The sequence below is a fragment of the Primulina huaijiensis genome, unplaced genomic scaffold (assembly GCF_012295235.1).
Source record: "Primulina huaijiensis isolate GDHJ02 unplaced genomic scaffold, ASM1229523v2 scaffold208334, whole genome shotgun sequence".
Taxonomy (NCBI): domain Eukaryota; kingdom Viridiplantae; phylum Streptophyta; class Magnoliopsida; order Lamiales; family Gesneriaceae; genus Primulina; species Primulina huaijiensis.
Genome location: NW_027355235.1, coordinates 1 through 14250, shown reverse-complemented (window position 1 = coordinate 14250; position 14250 = coordinate 1). Strand labels below are relative to the sequence as shown.

Below are 14250 nucleotides of genomic sequence, written 5' to 3'. Positions count from 1 at the left end.
ACTAATTATGATTCTATCCTTGTCCGTGCCTCATTTTGGCTAGCTGCTTTATCGAATATGCTGTGGATGATCACGCTACGCCCATGGACACGAGATTTACTTATAACATTAGATAAGATTTACTGAGATAATTTTAAATAAATTAGAGATAATATGGAAAAAAATAGAAAAATAATAGATAGATGTACAAAAATTACTAAAAAATTCACGCCAATAAAGTTAGCTAACAAATATCACGAAAGATAAAACAGTAAAAAAAAAATTTGGTGTGACGTTGACATATTAAAATTAATTAGTACGAGGTATTCAAATTTAATAATATAGTAAATATGAATATATTTTAAATTCAAATTCAATAAATTTAGAAAAAATATATAATAATATGTTGTATTAATGGAATATCTAATTATTTTTTAAATAACATAATGCTACGGATGTCAAGATTTCCCTCTATTTTTTGAGCGTTGGGTCTGCGAAACTACCAACCGTATTGTATTTGTGCAGAGAGTGTTCTTCTCACGTAAAACACATCACTCACCGAACAATTTCTCAATCTTTCCCTATCTTTTTTTCGCCTTTGCCGTTTCTTTCAGTTTTTACGCCCACAATTCCTCCTCATTTCCCTACAATTCAAGAAATTTGAAAACACAAGCCCTGGATTTGGGTCTGAATTGCGCCACCAAAGCACTGCACTCTGTCGCAGCCTCTGGTTTCAGGCAAGTTTTTTCGCCTTTTTCAGCTGTATTTGATTTGATGTGTGTTGTTTTATGTTCCGTATGTGAATCTTGAGTTAAGTTTGACAGAACAATGTTTTTCTTGGCCGGTTTTTTCAATGTTCTTCCACTTATTTGCTTGTGGTTTTTTTTTTTTGCTCTTGTTCATGCGCCGCAATTCAAGCTGTTTCTTAATTAAAGAAAAGGGTTATAGTCTTATAGATGGTGGTGGTGGCTGGCGGATGATAAATTTCGATGGGATTGTGATTTGTTTTGTTTGGACAAATGTTTAGATTTTTTTTTATCTTGTGATTTTACTCATGGGTTTTTATTCTCCCCTCCCCTCATACTGATTTTGAAAAGTTTCAACATTGAAAACGTCTAATGGAAGCAATATCGATATTTTGGAGTAGATATCAAAATGGATAAGAGTGATATAGAGATGGAGGATACTGAAAATCACCGTCGTGATTCAGGAAGTTATGTTAAAGAGTCAGAAAATAACAGCAAAGAAGAAAAATCCACCCATGCAACTGCTGTCGCGGAGGATGCAAAGGAAAGTGAGAATGGAGAAGAAGCTCCCTGTGAATCAGAAGTTATTAACACTGCCAGGAGTCGGATGGGAATCCAAATTAACCCGAAGAATGAGGTCAACGAACCCATGAATGCTGAGGGATCTTTTGATGGGCAAATGAAAAACGAAAGAAAGAATGATTTGGGGAGTAATGTTCAGGAGTCGGAAAACGAACAGGATGGTGGAGAGGAGAATAATATATCAAGAGATTTTTCAAAAGACAATAAAATTGTTTCGAGTCTAACGGAAGGCCAAACTAGCCCCAATAGTGAGGCCACTGATAACGTCAATGCTGTGAATAATTGTGGTGAAGATAGGGAGCTTACGGGTAAATCATTGGCTATTGCAGTGGAACCAAAGGCCACGGAAATTGTTGTTTCTGGGAATAATTCTAGTGAAAATAAGCAGCTTCCTACTAAACTATCATCTAGTGACGATCTTTTAAGTCGGAAATTTAATGAAGATGAAGAAATGGAAGACGTAACAAATGTGAATGAGTGTAAAGAAGTTAAAGATGAGCTGAAAGAACAAAGTAAGGAAGCTGCATTCAACGATGGGAATACGGTCGAGACCATATTTACTCAAGCTATGCTACCTCCGGTAATATAATAACCGTGGGATTAGAAAAGTAAAGTTGTAAAAGTGTGAGTGATTGGGGATGTAAAGCAAAGAGAATCTCAGATTTAAGTTGGTTTTTCTTTGTTTCTTAGATGGCAGAGGATGATGATGGAACACCGGATGAACAAGCAACATTTATGAAGGAACTTGAAAGTTTTCATCGGGAGAGGGCAATGGACTTTAATCCACTGGAAGTTAACGGAGAGCCGCTAAATTTCCTAAAGTATGTTGTGCATTGATTTGTTTATGAGCTGGTTGTCAGGTAAAGATTTATCTCCTTTCTTCATTGCTAGGTTATGGAGAGGTGTGATAAGATTGGGAGGCTATGACCGGGTATGAAATGAAGTTCCTCATTTTTCTTACTTCGGCATACTTGATAGTCCATTTTGTTATTATCTTTTATTAGAGCTAACTTTCAGCCTAAAACCCAGTAATCAAAAGGCAATAAGGCGGGTGCCTAAACTCAAGAGTCAAGTCTCAACGAGTCTCAGTCCTTGTGCTTAGACGCAAGTTTAGGGAGAGACCCTTTAATGAAGTGCTTTGCTCGACCTTGAAACGTGTGCCTTAGCATGCGTTAAAGGCTCGAATGTAATCTTCTATAAAATAGATAATTTGTAGAATGTTATGCCGAAATGCGTCTTATTTCTATAAGAACGTGTATCGCCTTCAGCGGAGTACCTAGACCTCTTTACACCAGGCTGCTCACATGCCTTGATGTGCCTTGTGCTTGTAAAGTAGTGGAGGAGCCAGTAATTCAGCTTTGGGCGGACTACAGCTGCGTCTGTTATCTTTTTCCCAATAGCAAGGCATGCTACGTCGACCACACACCATATTCAACTTCATTTGTGTTCTTTTCCATATTCACCCCTTCATTTGTTCCCATACTTTCTTCCTTCTCTTACTTTTTTCATACATCAGTGTTTACGTTTACACTCACACACAACACAAACCTATGAAATAGTTCATTTACCACAGTAGATCCCTCTGTTCTTCTTAACTTATTATTTATGCCTATTTATTCCATTCCTTCGTTGAAACTTGAAAACTGTTATGTTATATATTTATAACACGCTATTAGATGATGTATGTCAGTCAATAAGGGTGAGTAAATAATAATAACATAACTTTCTTGCTGAAGGGAACTTTGTGAATTCAAGCTAAACTTTTCTGCCAATACCAGTTAAGGGATAACAATTTATATTTCACTGAACTTCTTATGAATCTCTAGCAGTTATTGACATAAGATTTTTGTTATGCATCATGTACATTATCTTGTTGGAATTGTGTTGCAATGATGATGCCTTTTGATTTCTGTGTTTTTGTTGGCCTGGCTTTTGTTGCAGCATGGGACGGTCATTGTAGATATTTTCCATTTTTACGTGTTATATTGCATCTTAAGCATTTTGACATATTTCTGTGGTAAAAACTAGAAAGTACCATGTGCCAAGTTCTAGGAATGCAAGTACATATTCATCATCCAATTATCTGAAATGTTTGGCTCTGTGCAGTAGTTGTGATCATGGTTTGAGGGCATGATCACATAGGGCGTCACAGAAGCTACTGTTGTAGTTTTATTGGCATTTCAACGGAACAGTCACAGTGACTACGTGAATTTTGTGGAAAAAAATAAAAAAATATTTGAAATTTTTATGGAAAAAATTTAATTGATTTTTCATTAGAAAAAATTAGAAGAAGGCTTAAAAATATTATTTTGAGAAAACAAAGTCAACGTGATACTTTTGAAAAAGCTGTTACATCTCATAAAAAATTAAAATATTATGTGATAGCCAATATCATTCTGCGACACAGAAATTGGCATGATAAGTTAACAAATGCAGTTTACAGAACATGGCCTGGAAATCTTGGATGGCAGGAGCTATTCCTCTTCCAAAACAGACAGTCAGTCGTTCTGCGACCGTTCCACCGAACCATGGTTGTGATTCCACAAACAAAATTTCAAGGCATTATTGTTTTCCATGGTCTTGTGCTGGTTCAATTGAACTGAAACTGGCTTTTGGAATATATATGTTTGCCTTTATGCAATTGGGATTATCTCTCTTGCTCACAGCTTGTCTCATTTATGTATCTTATACTTCCACAATCCTGCACTGCCAATTTTCTCATTTATTTTGAGAAAAGAACGAAACATTTCTTGTCTGTGTTAGTAGAGACTTCAAAATGGGCTAGTCCCAAACCTCCAAATATGACTAAATACTGAGGAGAATAGGTGGGTTGGATTGACAATTTTCCAACCCACAGGTTGTGGGCCGACCTGTTTTGACAGCTCTATATGTTATTATTAGTCAGCTCGTTATTTGCCATTTGACCTTTGAGGTGGAAATTGTTTGTTAGTCCTCTTAATAGAGAAAAAACAAAGTGCATATTGGAACTGAGTAGAAAATTATTGAAATAATATTTTCATTGAATGAAGTCTGATCTTTCGTTTTTTCAGTCGCATATAAATTTTTTTATTGAATCATGGCTGTTTTGCTTATATGTTTTCTTTGCCCTTTCTATAGCGCCATTATTTTTACAATCTAACTTACATGTCATTATATATGAGCCTTACATATTCTCTTGACTGAATGAACGAATGTTGCGTGATTTTCGCTAGCAAGCGACGGTATCAAACTTTAATATATGATGAGTAATTTATTGTTCTCACGATGATTGAAAAATTAATAATCTCAACTTTATTTAGAAAATAAAGGCTTAAAGTTTCAATAAACTAAAATAAATTAAATAATGTAAAATTTCAAAGACGACTTTGGGTACAGGATACGAGACGGGTTTTAGTTACAAGATTTCACTCAAATATCATTCATGTAAATCATATCAACTGATAACATCACTTATTCCAATCTATAGGCCGAAACCCCTAAATGTTATTCGTTCACTCTCTCGAGTGTCAAGTAAATTTATTATTCTAATGTCGATTTCGATATCCTTATAAAAATCAAGCATCAAAATAATTTAATCAAATTATATGATTATCTTTCAACGAATCAAAATAAATTGTAGGCCTCCTAAACTCTGGAACAATCCTAGGTTGTGTTTTCCAATACTCCTATTCAAAATCTCCACTCCCGATTGTCATATTTCAAATGTATTTAATATTTAATCTATGAACAATAACTTGAAAGGTAAATAAAACAAAAAAACATAAATAAATTGTAAGAACAAATAATAAGAGACAAAATAATACTCGAATATGAAATTCAAATCAATAAGTTTATAATTAAATACATAGGCATATTAAAAAATCTCATTATAAATTCAAAGAAATAATAAAAATCACAAAGTCTCTGTCCTAGAATGAATTTCCTCAGTCTTTCAACTATCTCTTGTCGTTCGCTCTCATATTTCAAATTCGTGTCCCAAACCTCCTTTTAATGCGTAGTGTTGCATCACTAACGGGCCAAAAACAACGCGCAAAGCCCAATGAAAGTAGGTTTCCGTGCGAAGTGTGCTGGGGCACCCGAAAATCGGCGCTTGGGTGCCCAAGCATTGTATTAATTTTTCTTAGATGTGTTTCGGGTGCCCCTTCTGGCAGCATTTTTCTGGTTTGCTTTTTTTTTTGGGGGGCCTGATTTTCGTGCTTTATTCACTTCTTTAGGTCCTTTTCTCCTATAATATGACTATAAATGAATTTTAGATCAAGTTTGTGCTTAAATCAATGGAAAACATTAAATCTATGATATATAAACAGGAAAAAAATGAACTCGAATATTCTAATATTTTGCAAGCAATTCCCAACTCTTGGAAAATTTGGATGTATGATTTTGCATTTTTTTTCCTACTGGTGAATTATTTGAGGCACAATCACTTTAACTAGCCTTGGAGACCTTGCACTTTCATGCTGCTAACTCATAGAACTTTGAGCTATAACCATAATATCTACCAACTAGCATGGTGCTTACAATCTTCCAGCAAAAGTAATGTTATGCATTCCTACTGGACTAGAATCTCAACATTCTTGAAGTACATTTGGTACATGCACGGAAACCTAATAAAAAAAATGATTTTTGGCTTTGGACTTATGAATTTTTATGGATCTGTAATTAGGTAACTGGATACAAGTTGTGGAGGCAGGTTGGTGAGTCATTCCACCCACCAAAGTAAGGCTGTCTTTTGGAAATTCATGACAATTCTTGTTTGCATGTGCAGAGTGTTCTTTCCTTTCTTATTCATCTCATTTAATGGTCAGGCGAGGGTCACTAACATTCTATAAAACTAATACAGTTCTCTAAATTAATTTACTCGAGTTACTTGTGTTTTTGAATTGCTAGTGTTTGCATCAAATGGTTGTGATGCATTTCAGTTGGAATAGCTTTCATCAATATTCGATGATGTAGGACATAAATTATGGTCTGCTATGAAATTTAAAGGGATATATTTAGTGTACTTAATAACTTTAGCTCTGATTTTGCGTGAAAGGAAAACATTTTTGAATACTTTATTTTCCACTTCTCGAGGCTTCTGTTGGCATTCTTGTACAGCCTGTGAGTAATCAACATAATTTGTTGTTTTCGTCAGCATTATGAGAGAGGTTATGAAAGTTGGTTAGTTGATCTCATCTTTTCTTCTACAGGTCGTGCACAACAATTTATTGGGCACTCCAAAGTTTCTATGAAAAGGTGACAATTCGGGCTCAACTTTCATTTGTTGGTGCAACAATGTTTTGATTTGCATCCATCGGTAGTGGCTGATGTAATTGCAGGACCTGCCTCATCTTTTTCTAATTGAGATTCTCTTAACTTTGCAATTTCTGGTCTGCTTATAAAATTGTGAAATCTAAGGATTGGAATCCCAGTTTCTGGTTTACCATACGTTTTTAGTAGTATCATTTCGGTACGATTCACTTCAAAGAATAGAGTACCTTATATCATTTAAAATACTTGGAGGTAAATATGAGTTGAATGAAAATCCTGTTTGTTCCTAGAAACTTACGAAAGAGATGAATTAGAGCAAGGATACTGTATTGATTGGATAAATATATGCCGTAACCGGATATCTTGTTTGCCCTGAGCAATTGGGAAAGAGATTAAATTAGAATAAAATTTACGCGTTCTTGTATAGTGCACTCTAGCATGCGGTGCATATTGTTCTATAATTTCTGATTAAGTCCTATGCTTTTATTACATTTGATGACCTAATTTCCTATCCACATGCATAGTATGTCCTGGAATATGAAAGACACAAGACACAAAGTGGAAAGCTTCAACTCCCAGAAGTAAAGCCCCCTGAACCTGAAGCTTCTGGTGTTGACAGTGAGGTGTGTTTTTCTTTATCCTCTAATCACGTTATTTTACCCCAAAAAGTTGAACGTTGCAGTTTTCCTCGGTTTCTGTTTTTCATGATGTCTCACATCTGATCGGGTAGAGTATCTAGTTTCTTATGTAGCTGTGCAGAAATATTAATGATATTTTTGTAGAATAACATTGATGAAAGAATCAAATATCCGTTGATCAGATAATACACAATTACACATGTAGATTATTGTCCTATCAGTATCTTCTTTTTTCTGATTTTTGTCTTTCTTTCTTTTTTTGTCTCTCTCGTGCACCCACCCTGCAATGCTTCCCTTCTAGAGTCGGAAAACTGAAATTTTTTCTTATGTATTAGGTAATTTCATTGTTGTACATTTATAAACCCTAGTGATATCTCAGGGAATTGGATGTTTCTTAGGCATTAGTGTATCAAGACATCTTTTTAAGGTAAGCTGTTTGATGTGTTGCTTGTAGAGGATATATAATTCATACTGATTTGATTTTGGATTGAGATTCAGTTATATATGCAAGAATTTCTGGTGGTTGGAATCGATAATCATTGGGAAAACCCCATTTTGTTGCAGAAGAGCCAAACATCACTCTTGCAATTTCTGTATATATTTGCACAAAACAAGTTTTGTATTATCTTTACTGAATTCCCTGATTTTTTGGGGCTAATAGACTGAATCGGAAATTCCATCACTCTTCCATTTTGATTGTCTTAAATAATTCCTCAGGGAAATGGTTATCAAGGATCTGGGTCAAAAAGGGATAGAAGAGATGATGCCTCTCGTTCTATGCAAGGTTCGCATGCCCACCATTCAGGACACGGTGAAGCTGGAGAGCCGGTTATGAAGGTTTGTGGTCATTGACATCTGAAAGCACACCTTTGAGCTTGCTATTGTTGCATCATGTGAATTTTTTTAATTTTATGATAATTTTATAGGGCAAGAATCCTGGCAATATGGCAATTTATGAGAAAAATATCAAGAATATTGGTAAGATAGCTTTTAATTTTTTGAAATGGATGATGCTCTTCAGATAAATATTTTGGAAATTGTAGATGTAAATGAACCCTATTGTATTGTGACCTCAACCTGATGTATCATATTGTTTCGGTTTGTTAATTAACACTAAAATGGATGTGTGGACCAGGCTCAATAAAACGGAAAAAACCAAATGATGCGGATCATTTAATCAACGCTGCTCGAACTGAAACATATAAGCAGTTAAGTTTGGGTTATGATATATTCATTCCTATTTTTTTGGTGGTTTGTTACGAGTGATCTGATTTTGTTCGGAGGTTATAAGTTCATCTTTTGATTTTGAATAAAATTGATCTATTAAAATGCATGTCATGAGCTGCAAGAGAGATTTGATTAATCCTTTTTCATGTAATAATATATTTTTTTAGGTATATTGATTTTAGCAGATAGATGTGTTGTCTCTGATATGAATCGAGATCTGAAATGGATTTGATACAAGTGCATGGATTTGGATTTGGATTTGAAATGGTCGTAGCACATCAAGCTACCAAGCTTAAGCTGTTTCTGGCTTGTTATCTTGATCTTTTAGTAGTTGTGTCACAGTGAAGATGATACTTGTATGGCTTGTAACATATTATTATTAATTCGAAGGGGTGCTTACAATTCACAATGTATGCTACATGTGTACGATGAAAATTTTTTGTGCTAGATATTCATCCATAAATTTTTGCAAAACTTCTTCAAGTGTATTAATTATCTTGGTCAATTGAATTCTCTAAAATACTTGTATAAAAAGTGTGGTTGAAAGTTTGGATTATGCTTGCTCCTCTGTTTCTTTATAATTAGGTTCTGGAGTAGCTACCCAAGACTTCTATTCCAAACTAACAGGCCTGATACAAAGAATATGTTTTAAACTAGTAGTTGATGGTGTATTGCTTGTTTGTGGCACCTTTGCTGCAAATGTACTCGCCTTTTGAACTAATTTTTTCAATCAGAAAATTGAATCCTACTCGTGACAATGTTGTCCATTTTTCTATCATTTTTCAAAGTACTATTTTGTTGGCAGGCTGCTGACACCAGTTGTTGATGTTGGCCCCTCAGCTGATTGGGTGAAGATTAGCGTACGGGAAACTGTATGTTTGCTTCCAAGTTTTGACTTTCCTTTCTTCAAGATGCGCTTATTTGCAACACGAAAAAAATTAAATTTGTCTTGTTTTGGTGTGCAGAAAGATTGCTTTGAAGTTTATGGCTTGGTCCCCGGGCTTTTAAGTAAAGAGGTGTGTAAAAATGGCTTTTCTTGCAAAATCACCTTCACCTTTAGGTGGCTATCGGTCCCCCCGCCCGCACACAAACTAGAATAGAATGTCACACCATCTTCATGTTTCTACTGTTCTTTAGTAAAAAACAGTGCTCGCGTTGTTGGATCTATAGTTTCTCGATTTTTTTTATATGCAGAGGATATCTTCTTGATTGGAAATAGTGAAAGAACGCTTAAAAAGAAAAAAAATTGGTGAAAGAGGATAATAGTTATGTCATTATGTGTATTACCCATATTAATGGGTTTTGTCTGTGACTGTCTATTTACACTGGGACCTGATCATGGAGTTTCAAAGGAAAACAAATTTCATACTTGTGTGGTTCTTACTTCCCAGGTTTGATGGATTTTCCTCTTACATCTCTTCTAAACTATGTATTGGTTGGAGTTAACAATGGGGATTCTCACACAGATTTTCATAATGTCCTCCATAACCGAATTTTTTGGTTTGATTTTCTTTAACCGCACAATATTTGTTGCGGCCATGATAAAAAAAAAATTGGTGTTCCCGTCCACCAACAAGCAATTTACCTAATAGCGTGGTTGTATTTTGCTTTTGTTTCCCTCTGTTAAGGGCTGACACTAATTGCATACATATATTATGCTTGCAATTTCTCAGTTTAAAGTTGTCAAATTAAGACTTAGACACCGAATCATATTTATGATTTTTTTTTTGGTGTGCTTAGGTACGAGTTCAATCGGATCCTGCTGGACGTTTGGTCATAATGGGTCAGCCTCAACAAGTTGATGATCCATGGGGAGTTGCACCATTCCAAAAGGTAATCTCGCACTTCATTTTTAGAAATCTATGTTATATCTTAGCAACTTATTAATCTTGTTTGGTTCCATTTACGAATGCAAAGTTCGTGCATTGTTTCTCATTGACTAGATTTTGAAGTTAGCAACTGTACAAAGTTGTGCTTGTTTTAAATGATCAATAAATTTATTGACTTGCTTCAATGAACAAAATTCAAAGGAATTTCAAGTCCATTCTGTATCTAGCTGCTTAGTTTCAATAACAATTGCACTGGATTTTAAATCCATCCAAGATTGCTGTCATTTGAAATATATTCCTCAAATCTTCCTCTGAATCAAATACATTCGTCCAAATCAAAGTCATCGATCAAAGTGCAACCTAAATGCTTGTTCCTTGTCGAAATGAATAAGATTATATATTTTATTACAGTTCATAATTTATTTGAGCTAGAATGATTTGTTCCATATTTTGGTTTGTTTTCTCACAATCTGTACCATTTGCATCCACTGTATCTGTAATATCCTTTGTTTTGTTCCAATATTGAAGAGCCAAGATGTAGAATTAACATTTTACTCAGATTATTGGCTTTCCTGTGAGGATCAATCCACGACGGACTTCTGCGTTCATTAGCATGCATGGACGTCTCTTTGTTCGCGTTCCTTTTGAGCAGTCAAAGAAATGCAGCTAAATATTCGCCTTCTGTAAAGATTCGACATTTTTCCTTATGATTCGTGAAACTGATTGCAGAAGCTTCTGAGTTTGTAAATGTGTGTGACTAGTATTGCAGATTAAGTAGGGTTTCAAAGGTCTTCCTGAGTTTAGATCAATAATAGTAAGAAGGCTTTTTTGTTTTGATTTGTTTTTTCCAATTTAACTTCAGCTTTCTGAAATGCAAGACGAATGTGTATCGTTTGTTACTTTTGACTCCTTGACAGGATTACATGATCTTTTCTGCTGCCAATTTTCTTGGTAAAGTATGCTTGTTCATCCAAGATTGTTAAGCTGGAAATAAACTCAAATGGCTGACTTAACGGGGAGATCATATGCTTTTTTTTGTTTCTTTTGAAAATTTAGTGATCTTGATCGAAACTTTGGTCAAACTTCATCTTAAAAAATGATCATCTCAATTGTACTTGATTGTATTCGAAACACGTGAGGATATCATTTTTTTAAAAAAAAAAAACATCTAGCTAAAGTTGTTTTGCTAACAAATCTTTATTTGTAAGGACGGATTACGATTTTTATTTATTTATTTTATTATAAACCACCGGTTCTGTTGCTGCAAAATTTCGGTAAATGAGGGGGCAAAATACAAATTTCTGAATATCCCCAGGGAGATGGGATGGGATTGATTTGTGTGGAGAGCATTAAAGAAGAAAGTAAAAGGAATGAGCCCAGAAAACGTTTAAATGTCAGAAGTGGCAATGTACATTGAAACGTGTGCCACTCATTAACACTACATGCACAAAATTTACTATGGAACTATAAAGTTCTGGTCCTCTTTCTACATACCCTCTTCAACCCCCAACCCCCCCCCCCCCCATATATACATATGGAGATAGATAATCGACGTTAAGAAACTGACTACAAAACGATAAATTTCACATAGAGCAATAACCTAAGATTGAACCTAAAAGAGATCCTCGTATGCTGAGTTTACTGTCGACCACACATGTATTGATAAATATCTACTATTAGATGCACTCGTAAAACAATACCCTAACCGTGAGATCTCATTTCCTACTACAAAACACTTTTCTTGTTCCATCTATGGCGTTTTGCTTTTACCCGAGGTTCTGAATCAATCTTGTTGTTAAAGGGCAATTAGAAGGAGATAAGCATGCCATAATGTAGGATATCTTCTAGATATGGATTCTTAACGAACATGATTATTATTCTTTTTCAAGAATAGAAGTGTATAAAAAAAGTTTTTTTTAAAAAAAAAATAGACTTCATGGAAGAAATAATAATAACACTTGGTGTGTGTCACAATGTGTGCAAAGGTATATTAAGGTCCATTTTTCTAAAAAGATATGAGATTCAACAAAAAAAATTCAATTAAGAAGAAAGTAGGAATGCCATATCTAATCAATATGCGCAAGAATAATCAATAATCGTATCACGACTATAGCCTAATTACTTCTATTTTCATATTTGTATAATGTTTGTTATTTTCGAAAACAATAATAAATTTCTTCTATAAAAATATGGAATTTATGCCTAATAAATAAACAATGCATTCGAATCCATTGGTGGTGTAATGTACATAAATTATAGTGGTAATTATATAACCATACATACAGTCATGTGTAAGTGGATCATCTCTTCCCAGCCAGCGGCGTATACCGATTATTCGAAAATAGTCGTATTTTGTATCCCTATCTTGTCATGGAGGATTCTCAATCCAAGTAGTCCAATTCATTCTCTAATGACATTGAATTTGCATCACAAACAGGTTTACTATAACAATGTAACTTAAAGGGTTGATGAGATGCTACCCTTTTGCCGGTATCCTAATCGTGTATCCAACCGTTCATATTTTAACATATGAGTAACATTAACTTTGATATCGTTAATGTGATAAAACATACGTCATCAGATCAACTGTTATGGTAGTGTAGCTTGAACTGAACCAATTTTAAGTATCATCGAGAGATATCGGTCTCAGACATCTCACATTTGATGATTGAACTAATCATACAGGGAGAGCAAGTAAAACTTTCATCTAGTTAGTTGTACTATCTTTTGTCGAGGGTTTTCAACATTTGTATTTGGTTTATATAGAATGGAAAATATCTTACTGCGTAAATCATTATTATTTTGCGTACTAAAACGAAGTATTATTACAAAAATCGGAGTGTAAATTGGTGACCAAGTATCCTGGTCTAGTCTAAAGAAAACTAAACCCTTTAGACTGCTGAATTACTCTAGAATTCTAAAGTAAAATCCAATGCTATCTTTCAATTATCAAATATTCTAAACATAGAAACACAATTCTTGGAATTTTCAAATGAAACATTCATGTATGGAACAAGAAGACACATATAATATAGATATATAGATGACCATATGAATGGATATATATATATATATATGATAACACACATAAATACATGAAATAAGAATCTGAAAAAGCATGTTGAGTCCTACAAATGACCAAATTTACGAGTGCGGAATCTAAAGATTTTGCTTGGATACTACAAAAGAGACCTCTGATTAACTGACCTTGGAAATGTAATGGCTTCAGATTTTTAATTCTTGTGCTGCTGGCTGCCATTGATGGCTCATCTTCCTTCTCTCTTTACACTTAAAAATGGAAAAACCAGACTGAGCCCTGACATAAATCCAGCTTCAGCTTCACAAAAGAAAATGTCAATTTGCAATCACACCATCTAGTGTAAAATTTGTAGTACAAGAAGGTGCAGTAAATTGATGAAGTTTGGAAGAAATCCCTTAAATTACACGTGATCCTCGCTTAATTTCTGGCATTTCTAAGCTGCTACTGTACTGATATGGAAACCTGAGAAAAAGAGAACAATGAAGCTAGCTAGCTAATCACCCGATATTGAGTCAACATTTCTTTCAAGAGTTTTAAAGATTGACCGTGTTAATCAAAAGGGTGGCCTCGCCGAGCTTCCGCTACCCCAGCCGAATAGATTCACGGAAAATGGGTAATTTGCGCCGGCCGCGGGGGCAGCTGATGCGCTGAAAAAGGAGCTTCCACCGCCTCCAGCGGCGGTGCCACCCTCACTGACATGACCACCGGCTGTAACACCGGATGACTGGGATGCATCGGGCTGAGACTGGGCGACGGTGGCGGGGGCCGCAGCGTCCTCTTCTTCTTCCAAAGGTAGACGTTCAAACACCGCATTTGCAAACGAAGTTGCTATCAGAACAACTGGGCCCGAAGCTAACAGCGGCCCCACCACACTCCCTCCAACAACTTGTCCCTGGCCACCAGACAAGAATATGGACAGCCCACCAGCACCTGGCGGAGCAGGCGGCGGAAGTACCGTA

The 14250-nt window shown here is 35.2% G+C and overlaps 2 protein-coding genes across 3 annotated transcripts; one reads left to right on the top strand and one right to left on the bottom strand.

Annotated features, from left to right (window-relative positions):
• The first annotated feature begins 472 nt into the window (after positions 1 to 472).
• Positions 473 to 11230, top strand: LOC140966976 (AT-rich interactive domain-containing protein 6-like). Of its 2 annotated transcripts, XM_073427300.1 has the most exons (14): positions 473 to 720; positions 1194 to 1887; positions 1998 to 2128; positions 2199 to 2238; positions 5971 to 6023; positions 6497 to 6542; positions 7082 to 7180; positions 7913 to 8032; positions 8122 to 8173; positions 8331 to 8403; positions 9228 to 9294; positions 9388 to 9438; positions 10163 to 10255; positions 10811 to 11228. In XM_073427300.1, the coding sequence occupies exons 2-14, from the start codon at positions 1333 to 1335 to the stop codon at positions 10919 to 10921; spliced, it is 1491 nt and encodes a 496-aa protein (XP_073283401.1). In that variant the 5' UTR covers positions 473 to 720; positions 1194 to 1332; the 3' UTR covers positions 10922 to 11228. The 2 variants fall into 2 exon arrangements, with proteins under 2 accessions (XP_073283401.1, XP_073283400.1); XM_073427299.1 differs by lacking the exon at positions 473 to 720 and having other exon boundaries at positions 1107 to 1887; positions 10811 to 11230.
• A 2614-nt stretch (positions 11231 to 13844) lies between these two features.
• LOC140966975 (AT-hook motif nuclear-localized protein 27-like) lies at positions 13845 to 14183 on the bottom strand (the record flags this gene model as incomplete). Its single annotated transcript, XM_073427298.1, has 1 exon — positions 13845 to 14183. A coding segment is annotated over one exon (339 nt), but the record flags the coding sequence as incomplete, so codon positions are not given.
• Positions 14184 to 14250: the final 67 nt, after the last annotated feature.

What these genes read in the sequence shown, in the direction of transcription:
- LOC140966976 (XM_073427299.1), top strand. Translation starts at nt 1,135, where the DNA reads ATGGATAAGAGTGATATAGAGATGGAGGATACTGAAAATCACCGTCGT. An exon ending in GATTGGGAGGCTATGACCGG is followed by an intron (nt 2,239 to 5,970) that starts GTATGAAATGAA and finishes ATCTGTAATTAG; the next exon opens with GTAACTGGATACAAGTTGTG. An exon ending in CTGGAGAGCCGGTTATGAAG is followed by an intron (nt 8,033 to 8,121) that starts GTTTGTGGTCAT and finishes ATAATTTTATAG; the next exon opens with GGCAAGAATCCTGGCAATAT.